The sequence below is a fragment of the Euleptes europaea genome, chromosome 3 (genome assembly GCF_029931775.1).
Source record: "Euleptes europaea isolate rEulEur1 chromosome 3, rEulEur1.hap1, whole genome shotgun sequence".
Classification (NCBI taxonomy): domain Eukaryota; kingdom Metazoa; phylum Chordata; class Lepidosauria; order Squamata; family Sphaerodactylidae; genus Euleptes; species Euleptes europaea.
This window is the reverse complement of record NC_079314.1, coordinates 99,415,690-99,432,037: the sequence shown is the minus strand read 5'-3', so window position 1 is coordinate 99,432,037 and position 16,348 is coordinate 99,415,690. Positions and strand designations below refer to the sequence as shown.

Below are 16,348 nucleotides of genomic sequence, written 5' to 3'. Positions count from 1 at the left end.
TTTTACTGCTTTAACAACATAAAAGGCATCATTTATGGCTCTCTTGGCATATAAATTTGCAATATTTGATGTATCTAAGGAATTTAAAAGCTATAAACACTTTAGTCTTATGCAAGCAAAATTGTAAATATAACCAATACTTGAGAGAAAACTGAAAGCTGATGCACGTTATGCTACATTAGCACATGTATCTTAATTTTTGCTGTCTGGTTAGAGAGTGCTTAATACTCAATGAAATTTTCAGTTTCCCTTTGAGGCACCTGTGTAGTTTTTGCCTCACCTCCTCCTGGTCTTTTTTTTTTCTTTCCCTCCAGCAAGTTAGAGCAATAAGCTACTTTTTACCCAGTCTGTGGGTACACCTGTCACAGTGGTTTGAGGGACAGGTGAAAGGTCAACCACAAGTCAGATCAAAATGAGAACAAGGCATGCAACTGCTGAAAAGTAATGACAGCCCTGAATGCCCCCCTTCATGAAGACTGGCTATCCTTCTAGGTGCAAAAATGCATCTTGGATTTAAGACCTGTTATATGTCTCCAGCATGCCTAGTTTGTCACTCATTCTAAAAGAGAAAAATATTTCACAGGGAGGTTTGTTTTTTTCAGTACTCCCAAAATTTTCATTAAAAGGCCTCCCCTCCCCCAAATGTTTCCAGTGATTTCCTAGGCCTTCACATCTCTATGAACCACAGAAAATACCTTCAGGAAATTCACATATTTTCATTTTCCTTTAAAAAATAACAAAAGAAATGATTGATTAATTAATTAAACCATACCATTGTCTTAAAAATCATTTTGCAATCCTTTATGATGTTGCCAAAACAAACTGTTGGATCCAAAGAAACACACGCATCTCACTAATTCAAAAGTAGCAGGGTTTTTTTCCATTCCTGCTATTAAATGATTATCATTGCATTATGAGAAATTTAAGAAGGGAACAATAATTTAATACAATTTAAAAACCCTATAAAATCTGTTCTAAATATAGAGTGTCTGTTTTTATGTTTTTGTATTTATGGTTTTTCGCTTTTTAAACGCAACTTGTATGTTGATGGAACTTCTGGCAGCTTGAAGCAAAAATAAACTAGAATGACCACAAAAATGCAACTTGAAGTAATGGAATTATTTGACTAGCCCTCCGCTAAGCCAATTTTTTAAAAAAATATTTTTCAGTACTGAGGTTATTGCTAGGCAAAAGAGTCATTTGCTTCAGCGCTACTGTGCTTAAGGTCTTAAGGCAATTTCTGTAGCGCTGTTAACACACTGCAAGGAAAAGCAGGCACCTGACCCCTTCTGGATGACTTGCACCTTTGTGAACGAACAAAGCGTTCTCTGGATGAAGTACTGAGTCAGAAACGTTAGCTTACAAAGGTCGAGATAATTCATTGGGGGAGGAGAGCTGTCAAGTCTCACCAAGCTCTACCCTAAAAGCTCAGCCCTCAAATTTCCAACCAAAAAAATCAAGTGAATGAAAAGGCAGAGATGTTGGTTGGCCTGCAGTCCCCAGCTTAGAAATACAAGTTTGGGCAGCTCTGTAACACTCATTGGTTCTTGTAGGTTATCCGGGCTGTGTAACCGTGGTCTTGGAATTTTCTTTCCTGACGTTTCGCCAGCAACTGTGGCAGGCATCTTCAGAGTAGTAACACTGAAGGACAGTGTCCTTCAGTGTTACTACTCTGAAGATGCCTGCCACAGTTGCTGGCGAAACGTCAGGAAAGAAAATTCCAAGACCACGGTTACACAGCCCGGATAACCTACAAGAACCAATGAACTCTGACCGTGAAAGCCTTCGACAATAATCTGTAACACTCACCTTACAATATGACTTTTTAAAATTGTTTTTCCATCAAGTCACAGCCAACTTATGCAACCCTGTGAGGTTTTCAAGGCAAGACATAACCAGAGGTGGTTTGCCATTGCCTGACTCTGCACAGCAGCTCTGGACTTCTTTGGTGGTCTCCATTCAAGTACTAACTAAGCAGGGCCGACCCTTCTTAGCTTCTGAGATTTGACAAGATCAGGCTAGCCTAGGCTATCCAGGTCAGGGCTAGTGAACCTGACAGCTGCAAATCCTTCTCTGACTCAGATTTAATATATTCATTTAAATTATTTCTACCCTACCTTTCTGTTCTTAATGTGTGATCCTGAAGGGGGGGGCTGAGCCACACAGGAACCACCGTGACCCCTACACTGATGTCCTTGCCCCTTTCACCATGTAAACTGGCACAGACATGGCACAGGGTGACTTATGCTGGCTTCGGGGTGCTGCACAGCTGCGCAAATCTCCTGCATCCACACTTGCCTTCCCGTCGGTGTGTGTCCAGCATGAGTGCTCATGCTGGTGTCCTAGGGGTGTTCCTGGGGCATTCCCTGGGGAGGAGCTGCCTTTAGGTAGCTTCCTAAAACCTTTCAGGCTGGAAAGGAGCCATTTTGCAGGCATCGCAATACTCCAATTTTTCTCCAAGAATATTTTTTCCTTCATTTTTCCAGTGCAGTAAGTCTCTCTGGAGGCGGTGCGGCTGCACTACCTCTGCCTGCCACCTCCACCCACCACCTATTTGCTCCCCCACTTCAGGAATGAGCTGCTAGTCTCTAAGTTGATTTGCAGTATATAAAAGCAACCAAGACCAAAAACAATACAATAATAAATTAAGTCAACATTTTAAAGCTAAACACAGCAAGAGCAGTCAATACCAAATGGCAAGGAAGAACAGTCAAGTGAACTCCAAAGGAACATGATGCTTCAAGAGAAACACACATCAGCAGGATATTCAACATCTGTGCCCCCTACTGTAAAGAAGCCTCTCTCCTGTCAGTTATCACCTCCTCTACTTCTAAAGGTGGAGGCAACTGGAGCCAGGCCTCTGAAAACAAACTAAATGAAAAGGGCATGTTGATCCAGGAGCAGAAGGTCCTTTAGATCAGGAGTGACCAGTTATCGTCCAAGCAATTAAAATAGATCTCTGCCCCTCCTCCAGGGCTGCTGTAATCACTTTCTCATCCTTCCTTTCAAAGCTACTGCGGCAGCTTCTCTCCTCTTTCTCTTTAGTGTGGAAGCACTCACATGCTTTCTGAATGTCAGAACTGTACCAGCAGCACCCTTCCCTTCTCCATACACACAAGCAACCTTGCTCTGAACAGGAAAGGACTGTGCTACAGAGTCTTTCCCCCTGCAGCAAAGCTATTTTGCTTCTTCCAGAAAAAGCACAAAGGTAATTGTATATTACCATGGCAAGTTAGAATTCTAAAAAAATTCAAATCTGATGAACGGATAGGCTTGCCAGGCCCCGTAGCTCCACTGGCGGGAGCTTTCGGGGGGCCGTGGCTATAGCGTGCGGTGTGCAACGCGCATGCACACCCCACATGACGCGCCCACGTCACTTCCGGGTTTACCCAGAAGCGACGTGGACGATCTAGCGATCTCGGGCAAAACTCTATGGTTTGAGTTTTCTCCGAGATTCCCAGAGCATCCGCATCACTTTCAGGTTTACTCGAAAGTAATGCGTGCGCATGTGTGCCGCTGGCCATCAGCGGGCCAGCAGGCAACCCGGTGGATTGGTGGGATTTTACCCGCCACCACCGGGCACTTGGCAACCCTATGAACGGAGCTTTGACTCTTGAAAGCTTACACCCTGGAAACCTTGTTGGTCTCTAAGGTGCTACTGGACTTGAATCTAGTTACAAAAATTAAGTAGCTCCCAGAAACAAAAGGTCTGCCCTCCCTTGTTTTAGATGCTAATGTCCCAGGCAAAACATTTAATTGTACATAGAAACCAGCAGAGAATCAGCGCAAATTCTCCAGCACGGGTGAAATGTCATTACAGAAGAACCCTATGCACTCTAGTCTAGTCACTATATACTAAGTCAAGTTTCCAAAGTAATCATACATCAAAAACGAAAGAGTTTTAAAACCACACAAATCACTGGGAAAGGTACAGTTTCACTAGGCCAGAGGCGTCAGCCCAAAAGGGGGGGGGGAGAAACAACCACCACCATGGATTTAATCTCTAGTTCAAAAGTAAGCCATAAGAAGCATGCACAAGTTAAGCACATGCTGAAGTTTCACTTTAAAAACCAATGCTGTTTAATTGTGCCTAGATTGTAGTCTAGTTTGGGCTTGCTTTATTACTAGTAAATATTCAAGCCCCAAACCAAGCAGGTCATGGTCTCCTAGGAGACCAGAGGGACAATACAGTTAAACAGCTTGGGGGGGGGGGGGGAACAAAGGGCACATTATCCACCTGGCAGACAAACGCCCCAGTTAACAGGAAAGGTCAATGTCCTGTGTGTCAAAAGGCCTGTATAAAGTTCCCAAACAGACAAAAAGTCAATTTTAAATAAGATTTCACAGTTATGGCAAGTGTTTCTCCAGCAGGTTCAGACAGAACTGTCCCCAAATGGAAATGAGAAACTTGGAATGAAAAAGGTTTCATGCATATTCTAGACAGCATGAAGGGATTGCGCAAGAGATTTCTTTTCCATTATTTGGCTGCTCACACTTATCCAATGTGTGGAGCAAAAGGCAGCTGTGAGATAAGAACCGGTTCCGACCCACTGCTCAAGTCAGCCTACAAACCCATGAGTGGGCAGGTTGGTCATTAAAAAAAAAAATTGGCCAGTAACTTTAAAAAAAAAAACATATCCGCAAATCTGAATTACTTTTAAAACTCTTTCCCAGTCACCCCGCACTCAGTCGAACTACAAAACTATGGATGTGTTATGTGGAAATGCAGTAGACAGCTTCCCCAAACAACCTGAGCTTTCTTGGAATAAAAAGAGAGCCAAGGTTACAGCTTACAAAAATATGTCCAGAAGTGTTTTTATAATATTTACTGGCAACTACCATGTTCCTGGCTTCTAATTTTTTTATATCACACAGCCCAACATATATTTCAGCTTCCCACATTTTATTCTACACATAAAAACCATGGAAGGGTTACAGGAGGACACCCTTTCCTCATCAAAAATTTCTTCGCCAGGAACAATAAAAAAATTAGCATCTAATTTCACGTCTGTTCAGCATTCATAAAAGAACGACCGTTGCACCCAAATTAATTTGGAATGCTGCCCACCATTATATTCTCCCCCCCCCTACATCTGCCATCCCCATGAGGATATAGATTTGTACCTTCCAGAAGAAAATGCAATACAAAGTAACAAGATCATGAAAACTGTAAGCAATGTAGCTGGAAGCTAATAAAAACAACAACAAAAATACAACTAACAGAATTCAGTGTGCTTAGTGAGGGATGTTCTCCATACCGGCACTGCAGAGGTAGAGAAATAGAGGTCATAATCTCACTTCCGTCACATTCAACCAGTTTGAAATGGAACTATGCCACTGATCGGCACTCATTTGACATGCATGTTACTTCTAGATTCCCTTCCTTTCAAATGAATGAATTGGAAGGAAGCAGAAACAATGCAACTTGGTGCCAGATTGCAGAGTTTCGGTTTATATTTTAAAAGGAGCAAAACAGGAAGCCCTGGATTTACGTAACCATGCGAGACACCGCATAGGCTACCCCCTCATACAGTCTGGAACAGTGAAGACCAGCAGACAAGGGTTGGAAGGTACAGAAGGTGCCAGATGGCTTTTCATTGTTGACCTACCAAAATTATGCCACAGCTACTGGAAAAACAGTTAGGCAGAACCTGATACAGAACCAGAAAAGTCTTGGAAAATTGCTCTCTGGCCATTTTAAAACTGCTGTGGTTCTTTATTAAAAACACGCACACAATGTGTAACATCAGCTTTGCACTTAAGTTGACAAATGTTATTTTCTGCCTGTAGCTGCTTACATCAACTTTGGATTAATTCGTTTTTATTTATACCTCACTTTTCTTATTTGAAAGAAAAACCCCAGGTAGTCAATAGAATACTTATTTACTTACCGTACATACTCGCGTATAAGCCGAGTTTTTCAGCCCAAAAAAAGGGCTGAAAAAGCCGGCCTCGGCTTATACGCGGGTCAATACGGTAGGGGAGGGGAGGGGGGAGGAGGGAGGGAGGAGGGAGGGGGCAACTTACCGCCGCCGCCATCGCCGCCGCCACCGGGCCCATGCGGCTTCCCCCGGCCAGGAGCACCCTGTGAGGGCCACCTGCGGCCGCTGCAAGGCCGCGCGGCCGCCGCCGCCACGCACGCCCAGCTCCCCCCGCCCTGGAAGGACCGGGGAAAGCCTCCTGCGGCCCCTGGAAGACCGCGCGCCCGGCTCCCCCCGCCCTGGAAGGGCCGGGGGAAGCCTCCTGCAGGGGGCCCGCCGCCGCCACCACCGCCGGGCCTGAAGATAAGCCTGCGGGGGGGGGGAGGGGTTATAAGCCGACCCTCGGCTTATACGCGGGTGCCTAATTTTTCCCCATTTTGGGGGAGAAATTAGGCACCTCGGCTTATACGCGGGTCGGCTTATACATGGGTATATACTGTATTAATCCCTCACTTTTCTCCCCAATTGGGGAGTTAAAGCAGCTTACAATGCTGGAAGGAGCATAAATGATAAAAGGGAAGAGCGAAAGTGTGTGTGGGGGGGCAGCAGCAGAGGCTTCCAGGGGAACGAACTGAAATGGGTAGGGGGATGGGAAGAAGGGAGAGACAGAATGGGGAGAAGATGTAGTCACTGTTGGGGAAGGCAAAGGTCATTTATGCATGGGAGTTTTACCTGAGGTTCGTTGCTCTCTGGAACCACGCTTTCCTGTTGGGAATCTATGCACCAGCGGTCTCCAAGCTCAAATCAAGTCCCCACCCCTTTAAATGCTGCTTTGTAATTGGCTTACTTGTAATGCTTACTGTGAGAGAAAATTCCCCCCTCCCAAACCCAACTGCCACATAAAAATGCATTTTAGGAACAACAACAACAAAAATGGAACAATCTGAAAGGAAAGGGGGGAGAGAAATCCGAGCCTTGGTTTTAAGAATCCTTTCTTCTGCTCAGAAAGACCTCAAAGGAAGCAGGAAGTATTTCAATCTCCGCCTCTGGATATGCTGCTTTGTAATTGGCTGTGAGCGAAACCAAGCTTGCATGTCCCGCACTTTGTCTTATGCATGGGGATTTCACCCGGGCTTTGCTCAGAGAAGATGGAAGAGTCGGGTTAACAGAGGAATGGAAAGACCCGGACATTGCGAGGGCTGGGCACGAGGTCATCGCTAATGGATGGAAAACTCATGCATAACTCCAAGGAACAACCAAGACAGACCAGGGGCGAATGTGAGTGAAAGTACCCATGCATAAACGACCAAAGAAGAAAAGCAAGAAGGAAAAAGGGAATGGGGGAAATAAGACCCCCCCCCTCATCTGAGTCCTCGAGGGTGCCCCACTTGCCAGTTTTAAATGGAAACATTTCACCCCTTTATGCTTGACTGAAATATTTAAAAACAATTTAGCCCACTGGCTGTCCTTCTATACATCACCTTATCCAAGTTTTATGCTTTATAGGTCTTGGCATTTAATATTTCTTAGTGGTTGTTTTTATTATCAATGTCTTATTGTGGATTATGCTTACTATTGTCATTCTCAGGGCTATTCTCTATTGTTTTAAAATTAATTTTGAATGCAGCCTCGGGGTCCTTTAAGCCTAACAAGTGCAAGGGGAAAGATCTGTTAACTAAATACACACTGATTATATAAACATGTTGGCTCAGTCAAATCATCCAAAGAAGCATAAAGCCTTGTTCTGAATCACTCGAAAAGAAAAAACGCCTTTCCTCATAAAAGTTCCATAAAAACTCAAGCCCATCTGCTTGAGATTTCACTCCATACAACAGGAAATTGGCTTAACTGACATGTTCTATTACAGGAATCTCGCAAAGTCCAGTTTCTGAATTTCTCCTTTGAAAAAAACCCTCATAAAATTCCAAAATGAAAACCACCTAACACACACGGTGCAGACTAAAAATAACAGAGTTAGATCTCAGCAGATCATTTTTTAAAAGTGACATTACATTAACCCCCAAAATGCTTTTTTTTAAACAATGCAACATTAATTTTTAAATTGTTTTTTAAAAAACTTGACTGTAAGGCAACTTCTAACACCCCAGTGTTGTGTAGTGGTTAAGAGAGGTCGTTTGGAGCGGTGGAATCTGATCTGGAGAACCAGGTTTGATTCCCCACTCCTCCACATGAGTGGCAGACACTAATCTGGTGAACTGGGTTGGTTTCCCTACTCCTACACATGAAACCAGCTGGGTGACCTTGGGCTAGTCACTCACTCTCAGCCCCACGTATCTCACAGGGTATCTGTTGTGAGGAGGGGAAGGGAAGGTGATTGTAAGCTGGTTTGATTTTTCCTTAAGTGGTAGAGAAAGTCGGCATATAAAAGCCAACTCTACTTCTTCTTCCAAGAACCTGCCTCTTTTTCCGCTCCTGCTTTTGAATCAAAATTCACACCAAAGCAGCTAATTTCTGATAATTCAGAGTTTCCAAAAGGGTTCCTTTTCACCATAGCCTTATTAACACATACTGCTAGTTCAGAATCACACTGTTCCATTTCATTATTATCAGATTCCTCCAACTGATCAGAAGCCTTAAGAGTTACCTACCATGCCACACTGAATGAAACGCTGATAGTGATGCTAATGAAGTTGTTGCTTTTTTATTACATAATGAGAGATACAAAGGAAAAAGAAAAATATAGAAAATACATAAAATACAAAACTCATATATGTACATGGAAAAATTACATTAAAACTTCAAAAATTGGAAAAACCATCAGATATAATACGTTAAACTGAGGTTGCTATCATACAATTATTCCAACATGCTAAACTTGCTGCTATATAGGCTGTTGCTTTTTATTTATGAAGTGCAAAAATTGTTTAGTCAGATGCTACCTTGGAGAGATGTACTCTCTTTTGTCGTTAATGAATACCAACCAACTGATCACTCCACAATATAAGGCCTACAGCAGCTCTTGGGATACCTGGCACTAAAAACCCAATCCAATTTAAGTTACGTAATAATTAAAGCAACTTTAAGCACATGAAACTAGTATCTGGAGTTGTTGTTTTTGCTTTTAACAAGTCGACTTGTGATAGTTTCCCTCCCTTCCCATTTGCCCTTATGCCTCCTCATCATAAAATATCTTGACATGCTCGACAGGAAGCCAGTACAAACACAACAGTATAACATAGTTTAAGGCTTAAAAGCACCACCATGAGGTGAGCTGCCATGTTCTATATTAGCTGAAGCAAGCAAGCCAGATGCCACAAAGCATTTTTAAAATGGGGGGGGGGGGATCATAATGCACACAGAAATAAACTGAAGCAAGACTGAAGAGGTTTTAAGATTAACGCGTGAAGTTAAATTACCATGAGACACTGTGAAAGGTACAAGGATTAGACAAATTCAGGGAGCCTAATGGCCATTAGCCAATACTACCAAACAACCAGGGCTTATTCTGTGAGTGTCTTTAACCCTCTCCCTGCTGGTATACTTCCTTGGCCTACGTAGCATGGAGTCATGTCAAGCACAGAACACTGTCTTAGATGACTCCATAGATTTAGTTTGCTATGGAATACAAATGTACATCCAATAAACACAATGTGTTTTGACTAGAAAACCCGCCCCCCCCCAAAAGGAAAGGAAACCAGTGAAGGAGGTTAAATCTTAAAACAATGACACACCAAGGCATCAGCTTGGTTATTCGGCATAATGCCTCAGAGCTGGCCAAGACAAGTAAGAGGAGTATACAGCAAGTGCAGCAGGAGAGGCAATTAGGAGGATAGGGGGAAAGATGGCAGCAAGAAAGAAGGGGGGGAGGAGAAAGAAAAAATCAGATTTTACCCCACCCCATGAGTTATCACAGGTCCACTTTGTGAATGTATGTGTGTATGTAAGGCCCAAGAGATGGATTAGCCCACTGTGCCACCTGCCTATTTTCTGCATTCTTTGCATTCGTTAATCTCCATCTTTCTACCTGGCTAAGACACTGCCAGCACCACTTTTAAAGGCGCCACTGGACTCTTTGGTTTAGTTGTTTAATTATTAAGATGATTTTAATAATATTTATTTATGACGAGACACTGTATTTTAACTGATGTAAGCCACCTTGAGCCTGACCTTGGTTAGGAAAGGGCGGGTTAAAAATCTAACAAATAAATAAATAAATAAAGGTCAAAGTCAGTGAATGAAGGTTAGCAGCAAAGGAAGAATCTGCTTTGCTGGGGAGCTGGATAAAATATTCTGCTCTCTAATCACCTTGTATAAAGTAACTGGAAAATTATGTATGTGACAAGTTAGTTAGTAAAGAGGGGGTATTAACTTTATTATAATTGGTATTATTGGTGTAATTATATTGCTACAAGCGGGGACCCGCAAGGTACTTGCGGAAGCAGCCATCCCATTTTCTCCACCTCCGTTTCCTCCCTTCTCCTACTTCTATCAGTCTCCCCCTCTCCTATCTCTTATCTTACTTTTGGTCTTTCTCTCTCTCTCCCCCTATGCCCACTGTCACTCTTTTTTTTCTTCTCCCTTCCCCACCTCTATCACTCACTCACTCTCCCCCCGCCCCAATCACTTACTTGTATCCTGCTTTAACAAAATTTTATTCCACCATAAAACTGTCATGGGAGATCACTTCTTCCGTGGGCTAGAGCCCATGGAAGCATCTGCTAGAAAAAAAATGTTTACTAGTGCCTTATGGGATCACATGGTGGGAAGCAGAAAATTGGACAAGCGGCAGCTAGAAGCCAAAAGAGGCCGGTCCATTTTCAAGACCCAATGCTGGAAGGGATGAAAAGAAGTGAGTCCCCACCCCTCAAAACTGACAAAATGAGCTGGCATGGCTGCTGCTCTCCCCCTTAAGCGGCTGTGGATATATGGTGGGTACTCTGGTGGGTTTGGTGACCTGATGGGTGTTGATTCTTCTTCCCTGCTGCATCACTGGATCCTCCTGTCCTGCCTGCAGTCTAACCACCTCAGAGGTCCATGAGGAAACGTGGTGTCTAGACTCAAGCAGAGGCAGTTCCTCCTTTCTCTCACTTGCAGTGATAATGACCCTGGCTCCCCTCACAAGTTGGTGAGAAAAGGCAGAGATAGTGAAGTTTATGGTGGTTCATCCTATCCCACCCTCACCGTTGCTGCCTCACTGCCTTAGAGGCTGGTAAGCAGAGGTGGGGCTGGCTGAGGCAGCTGTTTTCAGCACATGTGCAGACAGATTCATGGGGGGGGGGGGTAAAGACACCCACCCATCAATTTGGGATAAGCTTTTAGATTTTTCTGCAAACCTGGGTGGTGCCTCAAGTTTGCAGGAAAATCCTCCTCCTCTACATCTGGCCCTGATCTACAGAATTATGTATCTACAGATGGAGCCAGGTTGAGAATTAGATATATTGATCGCAGAGTTATTTCTTTCAAGCTATAATAGGAACATGCCTGCTATATTAGGTGCTGTGGAACACAGGCAGGATGGTGCTGCTGCAGTCATCTTGTTTGTGGGCTTCCTAGAGGCACCTGGTTGGCCACTGTGTGAACAGACTGCTGGACTTGACGGGCCTTAATCTGATCCAGCATGACTTTTCTTATGTTCAGTGGTAGAGCATCTGCTTGGCGTGCAGAAGGTCCCAGGTTCAATCTCCGACATCTCCAGTTAAAGGGACTAGGCAGGTAGGTGATGTGAAAGACCTCTGCCTGAGACCCTGGAGAGCCACTGCCGATCTGAGTAGACAATACTGACTTTGATGGACTAAGGGTCTGATTCAGTACAAGGCAGCTTCATATGTGTTCATGTTTCTCAAATAACTTTAAAGTCCTAAAAGTGTATTTATTGGGGGGAGGGACTTTAGAGGACTCTTAGAGATAGTACAGGATAGAAAGCTGGAAGTGCTGTCATACGTATGCTGTGATGAAAGATCCTGAACAGATTTATACCCTTCCAAGTCCACTTAAATCAAAGGATACAACTCTACTTAGGATGGCACTGTCAGTCTTTCACAGAGTCATATCTGGAGCCCAATCACTATAATCTTTTAGAAAGACATATCCAGTAGTTTGAATCAAACACAGAAAACTGCTCAAGGAATTAAATATTTCCTATTGCACCACCAAACCAAAACTCCAGAAGAGGTTTGCCGTCCACCTGCACAACAAGCAACCAACACATCTCTCTCAAGAAAATTAAACTTTTTCTTGTTAAGCAAAACAGTTATGCTTGAAACTTTAAGAACTCAGCAGCTACGAAACTGTCTCAAGTTAGCGTTACATGATCAAATGCATTTTATTCTGTTGATGAACAGGAAAGAGATTACCCTCAAGCAGAACTTCTGGAAGAAATATCCATACATGCAAGAACCTATCTGTGATCTCAAGCCTGTCAGCAGTCCACAGCCTCACTTTTAAGAATGTAGCAACTTAATATTAGAGTGAGCAACACTGATCAGTGTGACAGGTTGATACGACAGATGCCCTGAAGGGACTGGCATCTTAGATACAAGACCGGCTACATGTGAAAATTAAAGCAAGGGCTTAGAGTCACTAGGGAACTTCTAAAAAGAAGAGCACTTGGAAAGCAGAGATGCTGAGAACCAGTTAATCCCAGGGGCCGATAATGTTGTGACAGAGAATTCAAAGATAGAAAGATGCTACTGGGAGCAAACTCAAACCTGAGGGAAAAGGAACCACACAACCAAGTTCAGTACCTTCCACTGGAATCGTCCAAGAGCCAACTCACATGATGTCCCCTGGCTGCCCGGTCTATTCAGTGCACTACTTGCCAGTAGAAACGGAGCCTTGAATACTTACCGTGAAGGCTCCATCTCTCCTGAGGCGGAAGGCGTCTTGAGCAGTGGGTTATTTTCCTTGTTCCATCCGGGGAAGGCAGGACTAAAATTCTAAACTTCCTGTCTTCCTGGCGGGAAAATAGCCTGTAGAAGCCCAGTTACCGGCTTGCCTAGCTCAATAGACAGGAATTATAACTGAAAACTGATAACTTTACCAACGGGTAATAACAAGAACAACATATAAAACGTAAACAGACAATAGAGAGAACTAGGTGTTCTAGGTCGCTCCATCTATATAAGGCCTCTGACTTTTAGTTCTTTAGATTTGCTAGATTGAAGGTTCAATGTTATTGCTCAGTGTAAGATCAGGGAGGGCAAGACGCCTTCCGCCTCAGGAGAGAAGGAGTCTTCACGGTAAGTATTCAAGGCTCCGTTCTCCACTGAGGCTTCAGGCGTCTTGAGCAGTGGGACCTTCAAGAGCTCCCAGTTGGGTGGGTTACGAACCTTCTTGCACTACCTGCTGTAAAACCCTTCGTCCGAAGGAAGCCTGCGCAGAAGACCAAGAGTTGATCTTGTAGTGTCTGATAAAGGTAGAAATTGTAGACCATGTTGCGGCCCTACAAATCTCTTCTAATGGGGCCTGTTTGTTAAAAGCAGCTGTCGTGGCTGCACTACGTAAGGAGTGGGCTGTGATGCCAATCGGAACCGTGTTCCCACTAGCTTTATAAGCTTCGATAATGCAACGTTTGAGGGTATAACTGATTGTTGACACTGACATTTGTTTTCCCTTGGTGTTGTTGTTGATGCCTATGAACATATAGTCTGTCTTCCTGAACTCGGCTGTTCTGCGGATATAGATACGTATGGCTCTCCTAAGGTCCAGAGAATGCCAGGCACGTTCCCTAGAACAAGAAGGCCTCGGGCAAAAGGAAGGTAAATTGATTTCCTGCGATTTGTGAAAGGAGGAGTTTACTTTGGGCCGGAAAGTGGGTCTGGTCTCAAGACCACTTTATCCTTATGGAAGACACAGAGACCTTCTCTAATGGATAATGCCCTAATTTCTGATACCCTTCTGGCCGAGGTGATGGCCACCAAAAACAGAACCTTCATGCGAAGGAATTTTAAAGGAACTGAGTCGAGGGGCTCAAAGGGGGCCGAGGTAAGTGCATTCAAGACTAAATTAAGACTCCATGATGGAAAACGATGAACAACTGGTGGTTGTGTCTGTGATACCCCTTTTAAGAAGGCCAGCACATGTTTGTGCCTAGATGTGGGAACGCCCTCTAAGGTAGGTATTACTGTGGTAATCACAGCTATTTGTCTTCTTAGGGTAGAAGCTGAAAGCTTCAACCTTACCCCTTCCTGCAGAAATTCTAAGATGTTTTGTACCCCTGGGCTCAAAGGATCGACCTTTTTTCTTTTTGCCCAACGCACATAAGCCTTCCAAGAGGTATTGTAAATGCGTTGCGTGGCTGGGCGCCGAGCCTCCATAATGGTGTTTGTAACCTCCTGAGAGTAGCCCCTTTTTAACAGGAGTCCCCTCTCAAGTGCCAAGCGGTTAAACAAAACCATGCGGGGTCTGGGTGTACTAGAGGGCCCTGGCGAAGTGTTCCCCAATGAGTAGGGATCTTCCATGGTTCCTGGACTGATAATTGCTGAAGGGTCACAAACCACGGTCTGCGGGGCCAAAAGGGCGCGATGAGTATTATGTTGGCCTTCTCTTGGAAAACTTTCCTTAGAACCTTGGGTATGATAGGTAACGAAGGAAAGGCGTACATTAGGCCTTTGGGCCAAGGACTGGTCAAGGCATCTGTGCCTTCTGCACTCTGATGAACGTATCTTGTGTAAAATCTGGGAAGTTTGGCGTTTGTGTCTGAGGCGAACAAATCTACCTGAGGGATGCCAAATTTGGAAATAATTAGTTGAAAGGCATCGTGATCTAGTGACCACTCTCCCTCGTCTACAGTCTGACGGCTGAGCCAGTCCGCCTGGATGTTGAGGGCCCCTTTTATCTGCTCTGCACGTATCGATTTGAGGTGTATTTGAGCCCATGAAAAAATCGCTATCGCCTCCAGGTGAAGGGAGGATGACCTGGTCCCCCCCTGCTTGTTTATGTGGGCCTTCGTGGTTGTGTTGTCCGTCCTCACGAGCACATGGTGACCCTGGAGGACTGAAGAAAATTTGAGAAGAGCTAGTCTGACTGCTCTCATTTCTAAAAGGTTGATATGAAGTTTTTTCTCTGCTGGAGACCAGCGGCCTTGTGTCATGTGCCTGCTGAGGGTGGCTCCCCAACCCTCCAAGCTGGCATCTGTAAATAGCTGAAGAGGCTCGTCGTGGATGTATTGACTTGCCTTCTGGAGATTTGGTCTGTGTGTCCACCATCGTAATCCCAGTTTTGCCTTCTGGGTGATATGGATGGGTCTGTCCCTCTTTTTGGCTATGTCCTTGTGAAAGGGTCTTAATAGCCACTGAAGGGGTCTCGAGTGGAACCGAGCCCAGGGTACCACTGCAATACATGACATCATGAGCCCTAAGAGCTTTGCCAGCCTCATTAGACGTGTTGACCTCGACTTGATTACGGAAGAAGCTAAATTGACAATTTTGTAAACTCGCTCCGGGGGTAGGGAAAGGGAATTTGTCTGAGAATCTATCCGAACCCCCAGGTGTACTAAGGAGCGAGAAGGGATCAAGGAACTCTTTTTGAAATTGATTATGTAACCATGGGCCTGGAGTATCTGTACTACTGTTGTAGTATGTTGGACGGACTGCTCCCTGGACTGGGCACAGATCAGGATGTCGTCCAGGTATGGATGTACCTGGATCCCTTCCTGTCTGAGAACCGCCATGACCGTCACGAGGATCTTCGTAAAGACCCTTGGGGCGGAAGCCAGGCCAAAGGGTAGCGGCCTGAACTGGAAATGATGTGGGCCAATTGCAAATCGGAGGAATCGTTTGTGCTGTGGATGAATGGGCACATGAAGATATGCCTCGGACAAGTCTACCGCCGTCATAAAGGTATTGGGGCATAGAGACTCCACGATAGAACGTAAGGTTTCCATCCTGAAATGCTTTTTTGTTATTCTCCTGTTTACATATTTGAGATCCAGGATGGCTCTCCAGTCCCCGTTTTTCTTCGGGACGGTGAAAAATATGGAGTAGACCCCCTGTTGCATTTCGTGAATGGGAACCTGTTCTATGGCCCTGACGGCTTGTAGATGTTGGATGGCCCTGAGTGTTCTGATGCGTTTCTCTTTCTTGTGAGATGTGGGAGAAAGAATAAGTCTGTTGCGTGGATGGCCAGAAAACTCCAGAAGGTAACCTTCTGATATGATTCTGGATACCCAGTTGTCTGGGTTGGAGGCTAACCATCTGGCCAGAAAAAGTTGAAGCCTCCCCCCGATCGCGGTGGGATAGGCGTCACTGGGTAGTGGATTTTGTGAACTTGTCATTCTTGTCGTTGTATCCCTGATGTCTAGTGTTGTTTTGGGGTCTCTGGTACCGACCGCCCCTTCGAAAGGACCAGGAGGTATTCCAGGATCCCCTTTTGTAATCAGTCCGGAACTTGGAGGAAGGCCGAAAGGAACGAAAGGACTGAGGGTAACTAAACGACCTCTGTTCCTTGCGAAGTTGTTTGGGCATGAC

At 44.6% G+C, this 16,348-nt stretch overlaps 1 protein-coding gene across 1 annotated transcript in view; it reads right to left on the bottom strand.

Moving 5' to 3' along the window:
- KIAA1549 (KIAA1549 ortholog) overlaps positions 1-15,717 on the bottom strand; it is a 102,519-nt gene extending 86,802 nt beyond the window's left edge. Inside the window, exon 1 of the mRNA XM_056846575.1 lies at positions 14,296-15,717. Coding sequence (XP_056702553.1) covers positions 14,296-15,717 — 1,422 coding nt within the window. The remainder of the gene's footprint in view (positions 1-14,295) is intronic.
- Between the last annotated feature and the right edge of the window lie 631 nt (positions 15,718-16,348).